This window comes from Mchenga conophoros, linkage group LG20, assembly GCF_057382185.1.
Source record: "Mchenga conophoros isolate Kocher_MC1m ecotype Shallow Benthic linkage group LG20, M_conophoros_male_GT1.1, whole genome shotgun sequence".
In the NCBI taxonomy this organism is placed as follows: domain Eukaryota; kingdom Metazoa; phylum Chordata; class Actinopteri; order Cichliformes; family Cichlidae; genus Mchenga; species Mchenga conophoros.
In genome coordinates this window covers 34,156,695-34,170,206 of record NC_140545.1, presented here as the reverse complement: position 1 = coordinate 34,170,206, position 13,512 = coordinate 34,156,695, and the positions used below count along the sequence as shown (strand labels likewise).

At 42.5% G+C, this 13,512-nt stretch overlaps 1 protein-coding gene across 2 annotated transcripts in view; it reads left to right on the top strand.

Annotated features, from left to right (window-relative positions):
- Window positions 1-13,512, top strand: part of plxna3 (plexin A3) — a 137,365-nt gene that overhangs the window by 92,988 nt on the left and 30,865 nt on the right. For both annotated transcript variants that reach the window (XM_085258747.1, XM_085258749.1), the window contains 3 exons: window positions 201-300; window positions 416-530; window positions 13,088-13,288. In XM_085258747.1, the coding sequence (XP_085114873.1) occupies window positions 201-300; window positions 416-530; window positions 13,088-13,288 (416 nt within the window). The remainder of the gene's footprint in view (window positions 1-200; window positions 301-415; window positions 531-13,087; window positions 13,289-13,512) is intronic.

Sequence of the window (13,512 nt, the reverse complement as noted above, 5' to 3'; positions counted from 1 at the left end):
CCCCAAACAGCAGAAAAACAAGTATACACACACCCGCTTATTCTGAACTTGTTTCTTTTGCCTTCTCGTTTTTCTCGGTTATCACATTTAATGTGCGATTCTAATGTTTTGTAATCATGTCAGCTTCAGTGTAACGCGCCATTATATTGATCACTATGAACTAAGTATTAAGAAGGATGTTATTATGCTGTTAATTTCAGGAGCGAAACGAGTGGTGCAGCTCAGCCTTCGCTCCACAGAGACTGGACACCAGTTCATCACCACAAACCTCATCTACTACAACTGCTCTGTGCTCAACTCGTAAGCCTTAAACACCTCTAACCTAATTATCTCATGTGTCTCTTCGGTAATGAACTCATAAATTCTTGCTGGTTGTGCTCGACCACTCAGAACTTTTCTCTCTTTCCTCTCTCAGGTGCACTTCCTGTGTCAGCAGTGAGTTTCCGTGTCATTGGTGTAAATATCGTCACATCTGCACCAACAACCTGCAGGACTGCTCCTTCCAGGAGGGACGAGTCAGCAACATGGAGGTAACACACACACAGACCTGTTTTCATCACTTAACTGGACTTATAACCAAGCGCTCACACAAAAATGTGATTCACCATATGGGACTTTATGTCCCTCGAAGGAAGGTGAAGGAACATCTTTGGGTCCCCACAATGCTTCACATAGCTGCCTGGCATGTTTCGACACTAACATAAGGCAGAGAGGATGATAAGTAGACGTAATATTACTGTGATTATTAGAACAGAAAAGGTCCAGGTTTCTAAAGACCTTTTTGTGTGCTAAATACCAAGACAAGGATCAATGACACAAGCCTACTGTGCCCAGATCTGAACAATCACAAGGAGATTGGATGGTTGGCCTGAGTCGTTTACATGTTGAAAATTAAATAAAATGAACATAAATAATCTACAACAATGTACAAAGACAAGCAACAGCAAATAAATAAAAACCTGCTTCTGAATGGCTATGAACAGATGGAAAGCTGTCATAAAGAGACACAAATTAAATACAATGAAGCGCGAAAGCCCTACAAACAATCTGGCATGAATACAAAGAGACATAAAACAACTGTAAGAAGACACAAAACAACATATAACTATGAGCAAGTCACAACAAACTCAAACTTCAGTTCTGCTGTCAGTATGGCTTCTCTGTAGGAGGAAGTGAGGCCGTTGTCTCAAAAGTCATCAAAGATGCTTATCGATGTGTAAGACGAGACCTCTTTTCCAACCTGTTCATAATTGAACACATCATACAGGCGTCGGACTCCAGGCCTCGAGGGCCGGTGTCCTGCAGGTTTTAGATGTGTCCTTGATCCAACACAGCTGATTTAAATGGCTGAATGACCTCCTCAACATGTCTTGAAGTTCTCCAGAAGCTGGTGATGAACTAATCATTTGATTCAGCTGTGTTGACCCAGGGTGAGATCTAAAACCTGCAGGACACCGGCCCTCGAGGCCTGGAGTTTGAGTAATAGGCAAATTTCTAGAATTTTCCATCCCAAACCTCTAAAACTTTATTTATACTTTTGTGTTAACCTTATGTAAGACTTCATGTTTATGCTAGTAGCCGACACGATTGCCACCAGTTACTCCAGTGCAGGACTGGATTTTTCAAAAACATGTTGGCAGTGGCAGTTTTTGCTCTTCAGGATGACTTTACTGTTCGATTAGAAGTGCACATAGAAGTGGGCTGGGTCAGTACAATATATATACAGTAGTAGGTGCACTTGAGGTTTAGAGTATGGAATAATGTGCGGTGTAAGGTTTCAGATGGGTTTCCAGTTACGACATACTTACAGTGTGGACTATTGCAGAGCTATAAGTCCTCTATAAGCATAACCTCTGCTGCTTCAAATGGACGTTCCCTTTATCTTATGGTGATCCTAATGGTTAACTCGAACTCTAACCACTCAATTTCTGTGCCTAACTCTCACTGTGTAGAGTTTCAGGCCATGTGTTGGTTTTTGTTTTTTTGATTGACCCATTTGCCTTTAATTCACGAGGCCAAGACACAACATGGAAGACGTCCATCTCCCCCAAGTCCCAAGGAACCACAAGAACCACTTGTCAAAGTTAATATACGTTTCATTGATCAAGAGATGGGGAAAAAAGCAGGATTTGAACCTGCCGCCCATGGTGAGCCAAGGCCAAACTGCAAACAAATGTATCACAACCAAGATAACCAAAAAAAACACATCCTTCATAACAGGATCTGTTCTTCTTCAACTGGACCTCAAATCTCGGGTTCCTGTTTTCTCGTTAGCCTCTGGCTCCATCATTGCATTTGAAGACACTGGACCTAAATAAAGGTAATTAGTGAGATATTTCCACTTGCCTAGCTCTCAGGTGGGCACCGGTGACCGGGTGGATGTGAGGAGGTTAATAGCACAACAGCAATGATTAATTGTGACCATTTTGTGACCTTAATTAACAGTAAAAATAAAACCATCCCAGTGGAAGTCGTTGTTTCATGCTGGCCACCCTCACGGCAGGTGTCTTTTTTTCTTTTAGAGGAAGAACGTTATCCTCACTGAAGTCTTCTCTCTGCTAGACGTGAAACACGAAACACATGAAACCCACAATAGTGTTTCTTGTCTGAGTCGCGGACTCTCGCTCGCTGCTGTCAGACTCTTCTCTCTGACTCATTTTCTCTGACACTTTCCCACTCTGTCTTTCAGAGCTCGTCGTCTGTGACGGCTCTAATTCTTGGCTCTCTGACGGATTTTGCCAGAGGTGCAGTGCTGCCAGAGTTCACTGGAACGAGGATCTGCCTCATTTTTTCATAGAAAATTGGTTAATTAGACTGGGTGCCCTTTCTTTAAAAAAAAGTGTGTCCATTTAGCTGAACAAATTATCACTAAATAGCAGGAAAAACACAATCCACCTTTATATTTTGTGTCAGGCAAGAAAATCTTGATAACAATTTGATCTCGCAAACTTGCCAAGAGTTTAAAAGGTGCTGTTAGTCCTTTTCCTCGTTTAGTCTGCACATTAAAATAATTTAAAAAAAACTAAAGTAAGCTACTTATTGGTTAAGTAGGCTAAAGATGAAAGGCCTTTTTTGATCAGCTGAAACAGTAACAGTTAATTAGACTTGAGTTGTTTTAATCTTTTGAGCTACGAAGAAAGGAGAATCAGAGAAACATGCACTGATGGAGAGTAGCGGGATGGGAGGGGCATGTAGCGGCTGATGAAGCTGGTCAGACAGGCTTGAAGGACAGATGATCGATTCATGAAGTCGGTCTAATATTAGATCATTTGGTCGGTTATAGTTGACTGACGCTTGTAAACCTGCTGCTGTAGGACGGATGACTCCATAACCTTCAAAATGAGTTATAGCTCAAACTCACACGAGCTGGTGCATTTTTGTTGAGCTTCATTGCTTAAACAAATAACACAACACCTCTGGATTTCCCATCTGTTCTTTCAGTGAACCAAAAAAGAGGTTTTCTCACACCTAGTCATCTTCAAATGTTAATAGATATATTCCTCTAGTATCTATTAGTCTTCAGCCATTTCTTCATTAATTTATAGTTCGGTGTACTGGGTATTTATAGAGACCTGTTAGCTGACAGTGTGTCTAAATCAGACAGTTTCTTCTACAGGATGGAGCAGTGATGGAGGTCAGAGCTGCTCCCTCTGTCATTACATGGTTCAGTAAACAACAGTAAAGCTTCAGGTCAACAGTGAAGGGTGGAAGCGCACACACACACATACACACACACACACCATGTTTAAGTCTGTCCTTGCTGATGCATTCAAGGACTCTGTGACTGATGGGATTTAAGAGTCGGCTCCTGAGAGGTGTTTTCAGTCAGACGAGCTAAGCCCGAATGTTGTTTAAACTCGGATGTTTCTCCATTTTCTGATCTAAGTGCTGAAGTTTTTCAAGCATGTGAGGCATGTGGAAAAGTCAACAAAACCAGGAAGCAGCACAACGTTCATACTGCATGCTTTCTCTATCGTCTTGTTTTCTCAGCTTTTTTTAAGAACACATTTTTATTGAGCCAGAAGAAACACAAGACGTGTTCACAAAATAATGAACTTGCAGAAACTGGACAAAACAGTTCAAAGAAAAAGTATCTCAGAAAACAAAAACTGCTGCAGATATCAGTTAAAGGGATTTGACCCAATTAGTCAACGCGTGAAATTAAACGAAGAATGTTTTTGATTTAAAAACAAAAACCAACAACATATTTGGATTTTCTCTACAGTCACAGTGTCATCTGCATGAGTCAGACATCTGCTTCAAAGACACACAACTTAGTCGTAACATCAACAACTCCATAGTTTAAGGTCTTGTTAAATATAACAGGAAGTTTATTTTACACATTATACGTGTGCAGAAGCAACATAAAGCAGGGATATGCTTTAGGTTTCCCAACCACTGTGCCACGGCACGCTGTTCAGGTGTGCCGTGGAAGATTATCTGCTTTCACCTGATTGGTAATCTAAGCAGCGGTCCCCACCCCCGGGCCACGGACCGAAGTCGTTTGGTACCAGGCCGCAAGAGTTGACGCTCGGGTGCGAAATTTATGGTTTTTATCGTTTTTTATCATCAACCGCTGGTCTGAGCGACTGCGTGAGTAACTTGCAGAGTTACATTCTCTTCCACTAGAGGGCAGTACAACTTCCTGCTCCAGTTAAATTGGTTGCTAACCTCCAGTAAATCAGAAAACGAACAAATTACATAGTCATCTGACAACACAGCGCATAATGGCAATAGATAAATATTTGAAAAGAAAAAATAGTCAGTCTGACCTGGTCCTGGAGAAAATCCCGACCCAGATGAAAGCCCTGGCATGAGTACTGGTCAGAAGAAAGCAAACATGGTAAACTGTGGACAAAGTGAGCCAATTCTGCTACATCTGATTATCAATATGCTTTTTGTGGGATTTTTGTTTGGTGGTGTGCCGTGTGATTTTTCTAATGTGCCGTAGCTCCAAAAGGTTAGGAAACACTGCTTCAGGGAGATCTCATCGTTGATAATAGTTTGGACACAGAAGATGTGAAGGACCACTGGTTTATTTTTATGAGATGACCAGATGTTAACAGCTAAAGATGAGGAAATGAATGTGTGTTTTCTGAGATTAGTGCTGCCAGTGGTAGAAGGTGGGATTTTTCTGTGAGACAGAGTAAGAAAAGGCAGCGCTGAGCAAGTACTGGGACCAGAAGTTGTCTAATCAGTAGTAGGCAGTAGTAAGAAAATAAGCACATAGGAGAAGGGCACACACTCTGTCATGGCTTCAGTAATGACAGTGACCTCCTTAAAAGTCAGAGACAATGCCGTTGGATTAGCAGACTGTGGTGGTCCTTTTTTTAAGAAAGAGATCAAACTGACGATTGGATACAGGAGTAGTTGTGGGACACTGGGCAAGTCCTTTATCCTCTGGCAAAGGTGTTTCTGGCATGTGATGCCACATCTCGTAGGTAAGGTGCTTAGTGCATGTCAAACTGGGAGGAGGGCAGACCCAGAACATGCTGGAGTGATTATTGTTCTCAGCTGGCTCGGGAACAGCTCGGAGTATCCTCGGAAGAGCTGGTGAAGGTGGCCAGAAAAGGGGATATGTGACTGTTTCTGCTTAGACTGCTGCCACCAAGACGCAGGCCTAGATAAGAGGCGATGGATGGATGGCCTGTTTAAGGCTGTGCAAAGAGCCAGAAGAAGAAAAGAAAGATTGTTTTTGAACAAAGCTACTTCAGTGTCCCAGAATAAAAATCTGGAGCTGGAAGAGAGCAGAATATGTCGCCGTTAAAAACCCGTCACATCAAAAGGTATGATTGTTTCAAGCTGCACACAAGTAAGCGCTAAATAAACAAAGAGGGAAGTAAAGAGTGGAGTGTTTCAGCAGACAGAGCAGTTAGTTTGCTGTGTAATGTGGATCCAGCAGTCAGTTTCCACCTGCCACTGAGTAACAGATCACTCGTGTCGCTAACGAGCCGAGCTGCTCTCAGTCTGCTTGTTATCTCGTTAGTGGAGAGGATAGCGAGCCGGGATCGAGTTGTTTGGGCGTCTCGTTGACGTGATTGGTGCTCGGTGTCATTACCGGGTGACAGAAACAACCTCTGATTGGCTAATTGGTTAATAGAAGATGAATAGCCACTTAATTGACATGAAAACGTCCAATCCTGGCAATTAATGTTAATTACCAGGCAATTAGGCAAACTAAGAGAGAGAGGGAGGGGGGAAATGAGGGAGTCGTGAGGAGAAAAGAGCAATAGAGGAAAAAGGAGAAGGAGGAGGCTGAAATTTCATTATTCTTTATTTAACCTTTATTCAAGCAGGTTAAAGTGTCTCGCAGAGTAAAGGTCTCTTTTTCATCTGTGTGAGAGGAAGACGGAGCGAGGGAGGGAAAAGGACGAAGAGAAGCAGCTCTGATGTTCTTCATCCGCAGCTGAGAATTTAGGATTGTCAGCAGAAAGAGGAGAATAAAGAAAGTGCACAGCTGAACCACACAACTACTTATCTGTTTTTCACAGAACTCACCTGACAACACGACTTTTAATTAACAATTTCATATTTCAGACTGTAAGTAAATTGTTTTTGCATTCTGTTGCTGTTTCTTCCTGATTTTACTTTATTCCTCTTATTAAATGAGGAACAGCTTCTCATGTAAATGTTACAGCAGCTTAGTTATCAGCTTTAAGTGAAAAACACCTTTTTGCTAATAAATATATGCATGTTTCTCCGGGGCAAAACGTTTTCTGGCTAATTACTAAAATATGAATTATAGAACTGTAATGGATTGTTCTGTGGATGGTGAAGAGAAGAGTGATGAAAGGAGAAGAACAATACTGTTAACCAGAGAACTTGTAACACAATGAGACACAGGTGGAGATGACTAAGGTGGGGCAGACGATCAGAAATGAGGAAATTCAGACATGAGAAGATAAAATAAATATTTGTAGGATCAGAGAACAAAGACAGAAGGTGACGAGAAATGATTAAATTATCCTGTTGTTAAGTGATGACGTATGAACTCTGCTTCCAGATGCAAACGACTCTGCGTTTATTAACCTCCTAGGACCTGGCGTCCACATATGTGGACATCACATTTTGGGTTATTTAGACCAAAATACTCAATTTTGCTCTACAAGGGCCTGATATCCACTTACGAGGACATTATATTGCTACTGTTTTATCGAAATTTTAAAAGAATGTCCTCATTTATGGCTCTCATTTTTCTTAGAAACAAAAATTTGGTAAAAAAAAATAATAATCTGGTAATTCTTTGTTTTTACATTAATCAGGTCCCAATCAGCCCAAATATCAAAGAGAAATCAAAAATGCATGCCGTGGAAGAGTTCAGGTCTTAGGAGGTTAAAGCTGTTGTGTTTTTAACATGTTTTAATGCTTTAATGTTTAGTTTTCTGTCTTTAGTTATGTTGGAAGTGATAGCAAAGCTGTGCGTTTGAATTTTTAAGTCAGAACATGCTAGATGAAAGAATTTAGATAGGATTTAGATTCCTGCCCCAAGTGGAGGAGTTCAAGTATCTCGGGGTCTTGTTCGCGAGTGATGGGAGAAGGGAGCCGGAGATCGACAGACGGATTGGGGCTGCAGCTGCAGTAATGCGGACGCTGCACCGGTCCGTCGTGGTGAAGAGGGAGCTGAGTGTAAAAGCGAAGTTCTCAATTTACCGGTCGATCTACGTCCCTACCCTCACCTATGGCCACGAGCTGTGGGTAGTGACCGAAAGAACGAGATCGCGGATACAAGCGGCAGAAATGAGCTTCCTCCGAAGGGTGGCTGGCCTCTCCCTTAGAGATAGGGTGAGAAGTTCGGCCATCCGGGAGGGGCTCAGAGTAGAGCAGCTGCTGCTCCACATCGAAAGGAGCCGGTTGAGGTGGTTCGGGCATCTGACAAGGATGCTCCCTGGGCGCCTCCTGGGTGAGGTGTTCCAGGCATGTCCCACCGGGAGGAGGCCCCGGGGCAGACCCAGGACACGCTGGAGAGATTATATCTCTCGGCTGGCCTGGGAACGCCTTGGTATTCCCCCGGATAAGCTGGAGGAGGTGGCTGGGGAGAGGGAGGTCTGGGCCTCTTTGCTTAGGCTGCTGCCCCCGCGACCCGGTCCCGGATAAAGCGGATGAAGATGGATGGATGGATGCAGAATTTAGATAGTTTGTGACTCTCAGTGATGCTGCAGTGTTAGTTTGACTTTGGGACCTGAAGCGCAGTTTGGACCTGGAAACGGCGAATGACGTCAGACTTAAAGACCGGATTAAGACAGGACAGAGGCGAAGTCAGGGAAACACTGATGACACTAAAACCAGAAGGGGAATAACAATAAAATCTAAATGTAAACTAGAACTCCACAATAACACAAAAACCTGGGAACAAATACATAGATTATTTTCTCCTTTCATATTTTGTTGAATCCTTGTGGATGATGCAGGGTTTAATTTTATTAGAAATTCAAACAGACTTCAGATTTCCACCCTTGACTCGTGGGGGATAAGATAAGATAAGATAAGATAACCTTTATTAGTCCCACACGTGGGAAATTTGTTTTGTCACAGCAGGAAGTGGACAGTGCAAAAGTTATGACGCAAAAATTAGAATACAATAAGAATAAATACAGTACACAGCTGTACAGAATAGAATAAAATAAAATACTATATACAGTAGAATAAAATAGAATAAAAATATACAATAAGATAAAAATAGAATACGAATGCTATATACAACTGAGTAAAAATACAACGATGCCAGAAAAGATTATTGCACTTAGTGTTATTGCACATGTATGGATGTGTGTGTTTGTTCAGTTAAAGTCTTTGTTGTGGAGTCTGACAGCAGTGGGGAGGAAAGACCTGCGAAATCTCTCCGTCCCACACCGTGGGTGCCGCAGTCTCCCACTGAAGGAGCTGCTCAGTGCTGTCACAGTCTGCTGCATGGGGTGGGAGATGTTGTCCAACAGGGATGACAGCTTAGCCGCCATTCTCCTGTCACTCACCACCTCCACTGGGTCCAGAGGGCATCCTAGAACAGAGCTGGCCCTTCGGATGTAGTCCACTTTCAGCTCATTTGCATTATTGGAAACGCTCTGTGGGGTTTACATGAGCTAACTGAATAGAGAAGGAGGAGGTAGCAGATGTGACGCCCAGTAAAATCTGTGAACATCCTTTAATTCTGATAAATTTTGAACCTTTTCTGCATTAAAATTCATTTTATTAAACCACAAGAACATTTTAGTGCGCTGTCTTTGGACCTTGAATGCAGCACCACTGAGTAATGTGTACAGATGTTAAGGTGCGCGTGTGAAAACTGCTAATCTCTGCATGTGGAATTTAGTGGTCCACGTTTTCATCAGAGGGGCTTTCCTACCTGTCTCCTCTTAAAGTGCTTAAAGTCAGTGTTTTAATTAAATGATGTATGTCTTGGCAGTGTTCAGGTGTCGCTAGTAACGATTAACCCACAGAGAATCCTCAGCTTGTTCTGCAGCTGATTTGGACTTCACAGATCTTGGATTCAGTCTCGGGTCATGTTTTTCTGTCTCCCCACAATGTTAGTGTTTTGACTCTGGCTGTTTTTATAACTGCAGCAGGCAGCTGTTCTCAGAGTAAAAGCTCTAAAAGCCACTGAAACACCCAATAATCATTTTGCTAATGATCACTGTGTGTTTGCAGAACATAAGTGAAAACACAGTTTGCTAAGATAATTTAAAAGCTGATGATATGTTGATGATAATAGCTGAAAACACTAGGCCACAAAAGCCAATCCTTTCTGTTTTCCAGACTCTGCTAATGATAAGCTCAGTGTTTATATAGCATGTAAGCTTACAAATCACACTTCAGTGCAATAAAAGAGCCGCCTTTGTAGACTCAGTGCAGAATAAGAGAGTATTTGTGCGATAACTGCAATACTAAACGAGTAGAGATAAGGCGAAGCTGTGCAGGAAACAAGGAGCCGGTTTCTGGAGTTGTCACAGTCGGTGCATAGACGGGGAACAAAAACGTGCACTGGAATGAACGAAGGAGATCTGTGTGGATTTAGTTCCATTGATTCAGTTGTGCGATTTTGTGTTTTCTTTTACCCCCAAAGTGTAACCTCACCCTGAGCTAAACCCCACCCACTGTGTAAACATGCTAAAAGGAGAATAAGATAAGAGGTTTGAATGTGTGAGACGGGACTCACCTGTTGATCTCCAGTGCAGAGAAATATAGAAAGCAGCAAAATTCTCTGAGTCCTGTGAAGTGGACATTAGTTTAATCAAGGACCATGGTGCTCATGAGCTCAGCCTCTGACAGGCCCAACGCTGGCGCTGTTGCAGCTGAGGCAATACAGATGCAAGAAGACGGCTCTGCCTCGAAGCCTTCGCTGCATCCATATGAGCCTCTGAAGAGGAAAAATACAGTCTGCTAAGGCTATAGCTAGAGACGCTTTGCATGATTAATATTCATAATTATCATTACGGCTCTTATACTGGCTCCTCAGTTCGTCCTCTTTCTGTAACGAGCCATTTTGGCTCCTCCCCCTTTAAGCCAACTTTCTCTAAACTGGCTGCTCCTCACAAACAGGAGGTTGGAACAGCAGGTGGAGGTTCAGCGCTCACAGTTAGAGATGTGATGACGACATTGGGGATGTCCCCTTTTTGTGGCATCATATAGACTCAAGAGTACGCAAAACATTCTGCAACTTGAGCTTTGGGATCATTCACAGTGACCTTAACTGAAACATTAGCTATGTCCCAACTCATAGGCCGCATGCTTCGGAGGACCCGGCCTTCGCCGTCTACGTGGGCCGGGTCCTTCGAAGACCGAGACAGAAATGGGACTTTTACAAATATGTGATGTCTTGATAAACCGAGCAGATATTTGAAGTTTACACAGCTACATTCTAGCCTGAAAATATGTTAAACGTTTATTTGTGACCCAGACAGAGTAATAAGAGTAATATTAAAACTAAGTAGCTGCCGCCATTGTTGGAAACTGGAATTGGCTGGGCTGCGCTATGAATTCTGGGATAGGTTGGGCCACGAAGGATACACCCGACCCATCCTTCAAATCTGGGGAAAAGGAGGACGCATTTGGAGCGGCCTTCGAATTGGGACATACCTTTTTTATGTTTAATATGTTAATATGTTCCTCCTCTGGAACAGTCTGTACAATGTCATAGAAATGTTGAAAAGCTGTGCCAGCATTTTCTTTCCAAAATGGCGTGTTTGGCAATTTTTAATCCCATGAAAGTAAAACGTTCGAAACATTTAAATCGTATAGCTGTAACTATGATGAATTGTAACCTAAGCCCAGGTAAGAGTAACAAACTTTCTCTCAGACTTATGCAGCACGCTCCACTTCAGTCAAACTCTACACCTCACAGTTTTCATCAATCACTGACAGTAAAAAGGATCCAAGCTGAATTTGGTCAATGCAATATCATAAGAAAAACTGGAGACCAATTTACAAACTGATAACAGAAACACCGTCACTGGAAAAAAACCCAAAACAAATGTAATACACCCGATAAATACCCCATATATCGGGTTGCTAAAACATTACATGTATATCTGGGACTCAGTAGTACTCAGTACTCACAAGCTGGACTACACGCTTCCTTAACACGAGCCTTAATTTTAATCTCAGCTGCACACTTTTAAAGTTTTATGATTGAAAATCTGCATACAGACATATAAACATATGGCAGAGCATTCAGAATAGCCTCGGCTGTAATTCGTGCTACAGCAGTGGACTCCAGGGCCACATTTCACCATGATGAAAAGCACAAGCACTCATAAGGTGGAAACAGTTGCAGCCTTTCTGCTTCTGCTGGTACAGATCCTGTGTATCAGAGGGACAGGTGTTCCTGGAAGAGGAATCTTTGATTAGAGTTTCCTGCTGTTTCCTGGTTAGAAATGTTTAATTCCAAACCTACAAATCACTGATCTAAGCATCAGAATGGATCATATAATCACATCTGTGGAAACATCAAGTCTTCCACATGAAATCTGCTTAATAAATAAAGTTTGTTTGATGTGTCGGTGTGATGGTGTGTCTGGGCCGTTGTGCTCGTTTGGGTATTTCTAGTGCAGCCGATGGCTGATGTGCTTGGTTAAATGTCGAGGGTTTGCTGAGAGACTCACAGTCACACTTGGCCTTTATCCCAAACACACACACACACACACACACACACACACACACACACACGGTCTCCACGGTAGCTGCTGGCGACCGCTGCGCTTTGGTCCACTTCCTGTGGAGCTAATGGTCTTCCTGTCATTCACAAGACAATTAATTACCGTAGTGACGGCCGTTAATAAAGCTTTCACCCCACTGAGAGACTCTGTGTGTGTGTGTGTGTGTGGGTGTGTTTGTGTGTACACTGTGTGGGGGTGTGTTTCAAGCAGCCGCAGGAAGTTTGGATCTGTCACCAGCTGTCCATTACTGACCTCACACACAAACTCACTGTTACAGTGTCTCTGTCCCCACTCAGTGATGACAGATTGTTAGATAAGCTATCTGCCTTTGTCGGCTGTGTGTGTGTGTGTGTGTGTGTGTGTGTGTGTGTGTGTGTGTAAGATGATGTATTTCTGTGTTTGGGAGTCCAAATTTCAAGACAACTGCAAGAATAAATATGGACATTTTTGGATTATGGGGACATTCATGGACATTAGAGACTTTTGCAAAAAAAAAAAAAAAGCTTTTTCTGAAAGAGAGAGAGAAAGTGATATTTTGTTAACATGTGTGTAAAATGAGAACAGGGACATTTTGGAAAATGTTTTTTTTTATATTAATATTTTGAACACATTTTGCACTTTTCAAAAGTCGGGACATTTTTAGAAAGTGTACTTTTGTGAAAAGTGAGGGCATTTTGGAAAAGAAATGAGCATTTGTGAAAAAGTAGGTGAGGAAACTTTAAAAACAGGTGTATTTAAAGTGAGCTATGCAACATGTTATTGTACCTGTAAACAGTGACATATGCTGACTCTGATCAATAGTTTACGGTGAATAAAATAGAAACCGTTCTCTCTAATAATGACATATATCATCATACACTGGGCTGATTTCCATTCGCCTGTCATAAATGATAAATGATTGTGTACTAACCCACCTCCCCCTTTCCCCCTCTCTGCAGGGTTGTCCTCAGATAATCCCTACCTCTGACATCCTGGTTCCAGCCGGGATGGTTCGTCCAATCACGCTGAGAGCTCGTAACCTTCCCCAACCTCAGTCCGGTCAGAAAAACTACGAGTGTGTGTTTAACATCCAGGGAAAAGTCCAGCGCATCCCCGCCGTCCGCTTCAACTCCTCCTGCATTCAGTGTCAGAACACCTCGGTAAGATACACTACATGACCCAACATGCACTGCTCCTCATTATGCAGCCAAGTGATAGAGAGACGAGAATATAAAACAAGCTAACATGTGTTCAGCTGAAGGTGACTCTGACACATCTGCAGCATCAGCAAACACAAACACACACACACACACACACACACACACACACACACTCAGACACACTAGACTGTGTGTGTGTGTGTGTGTGTGTGTGTGTGTGTGTG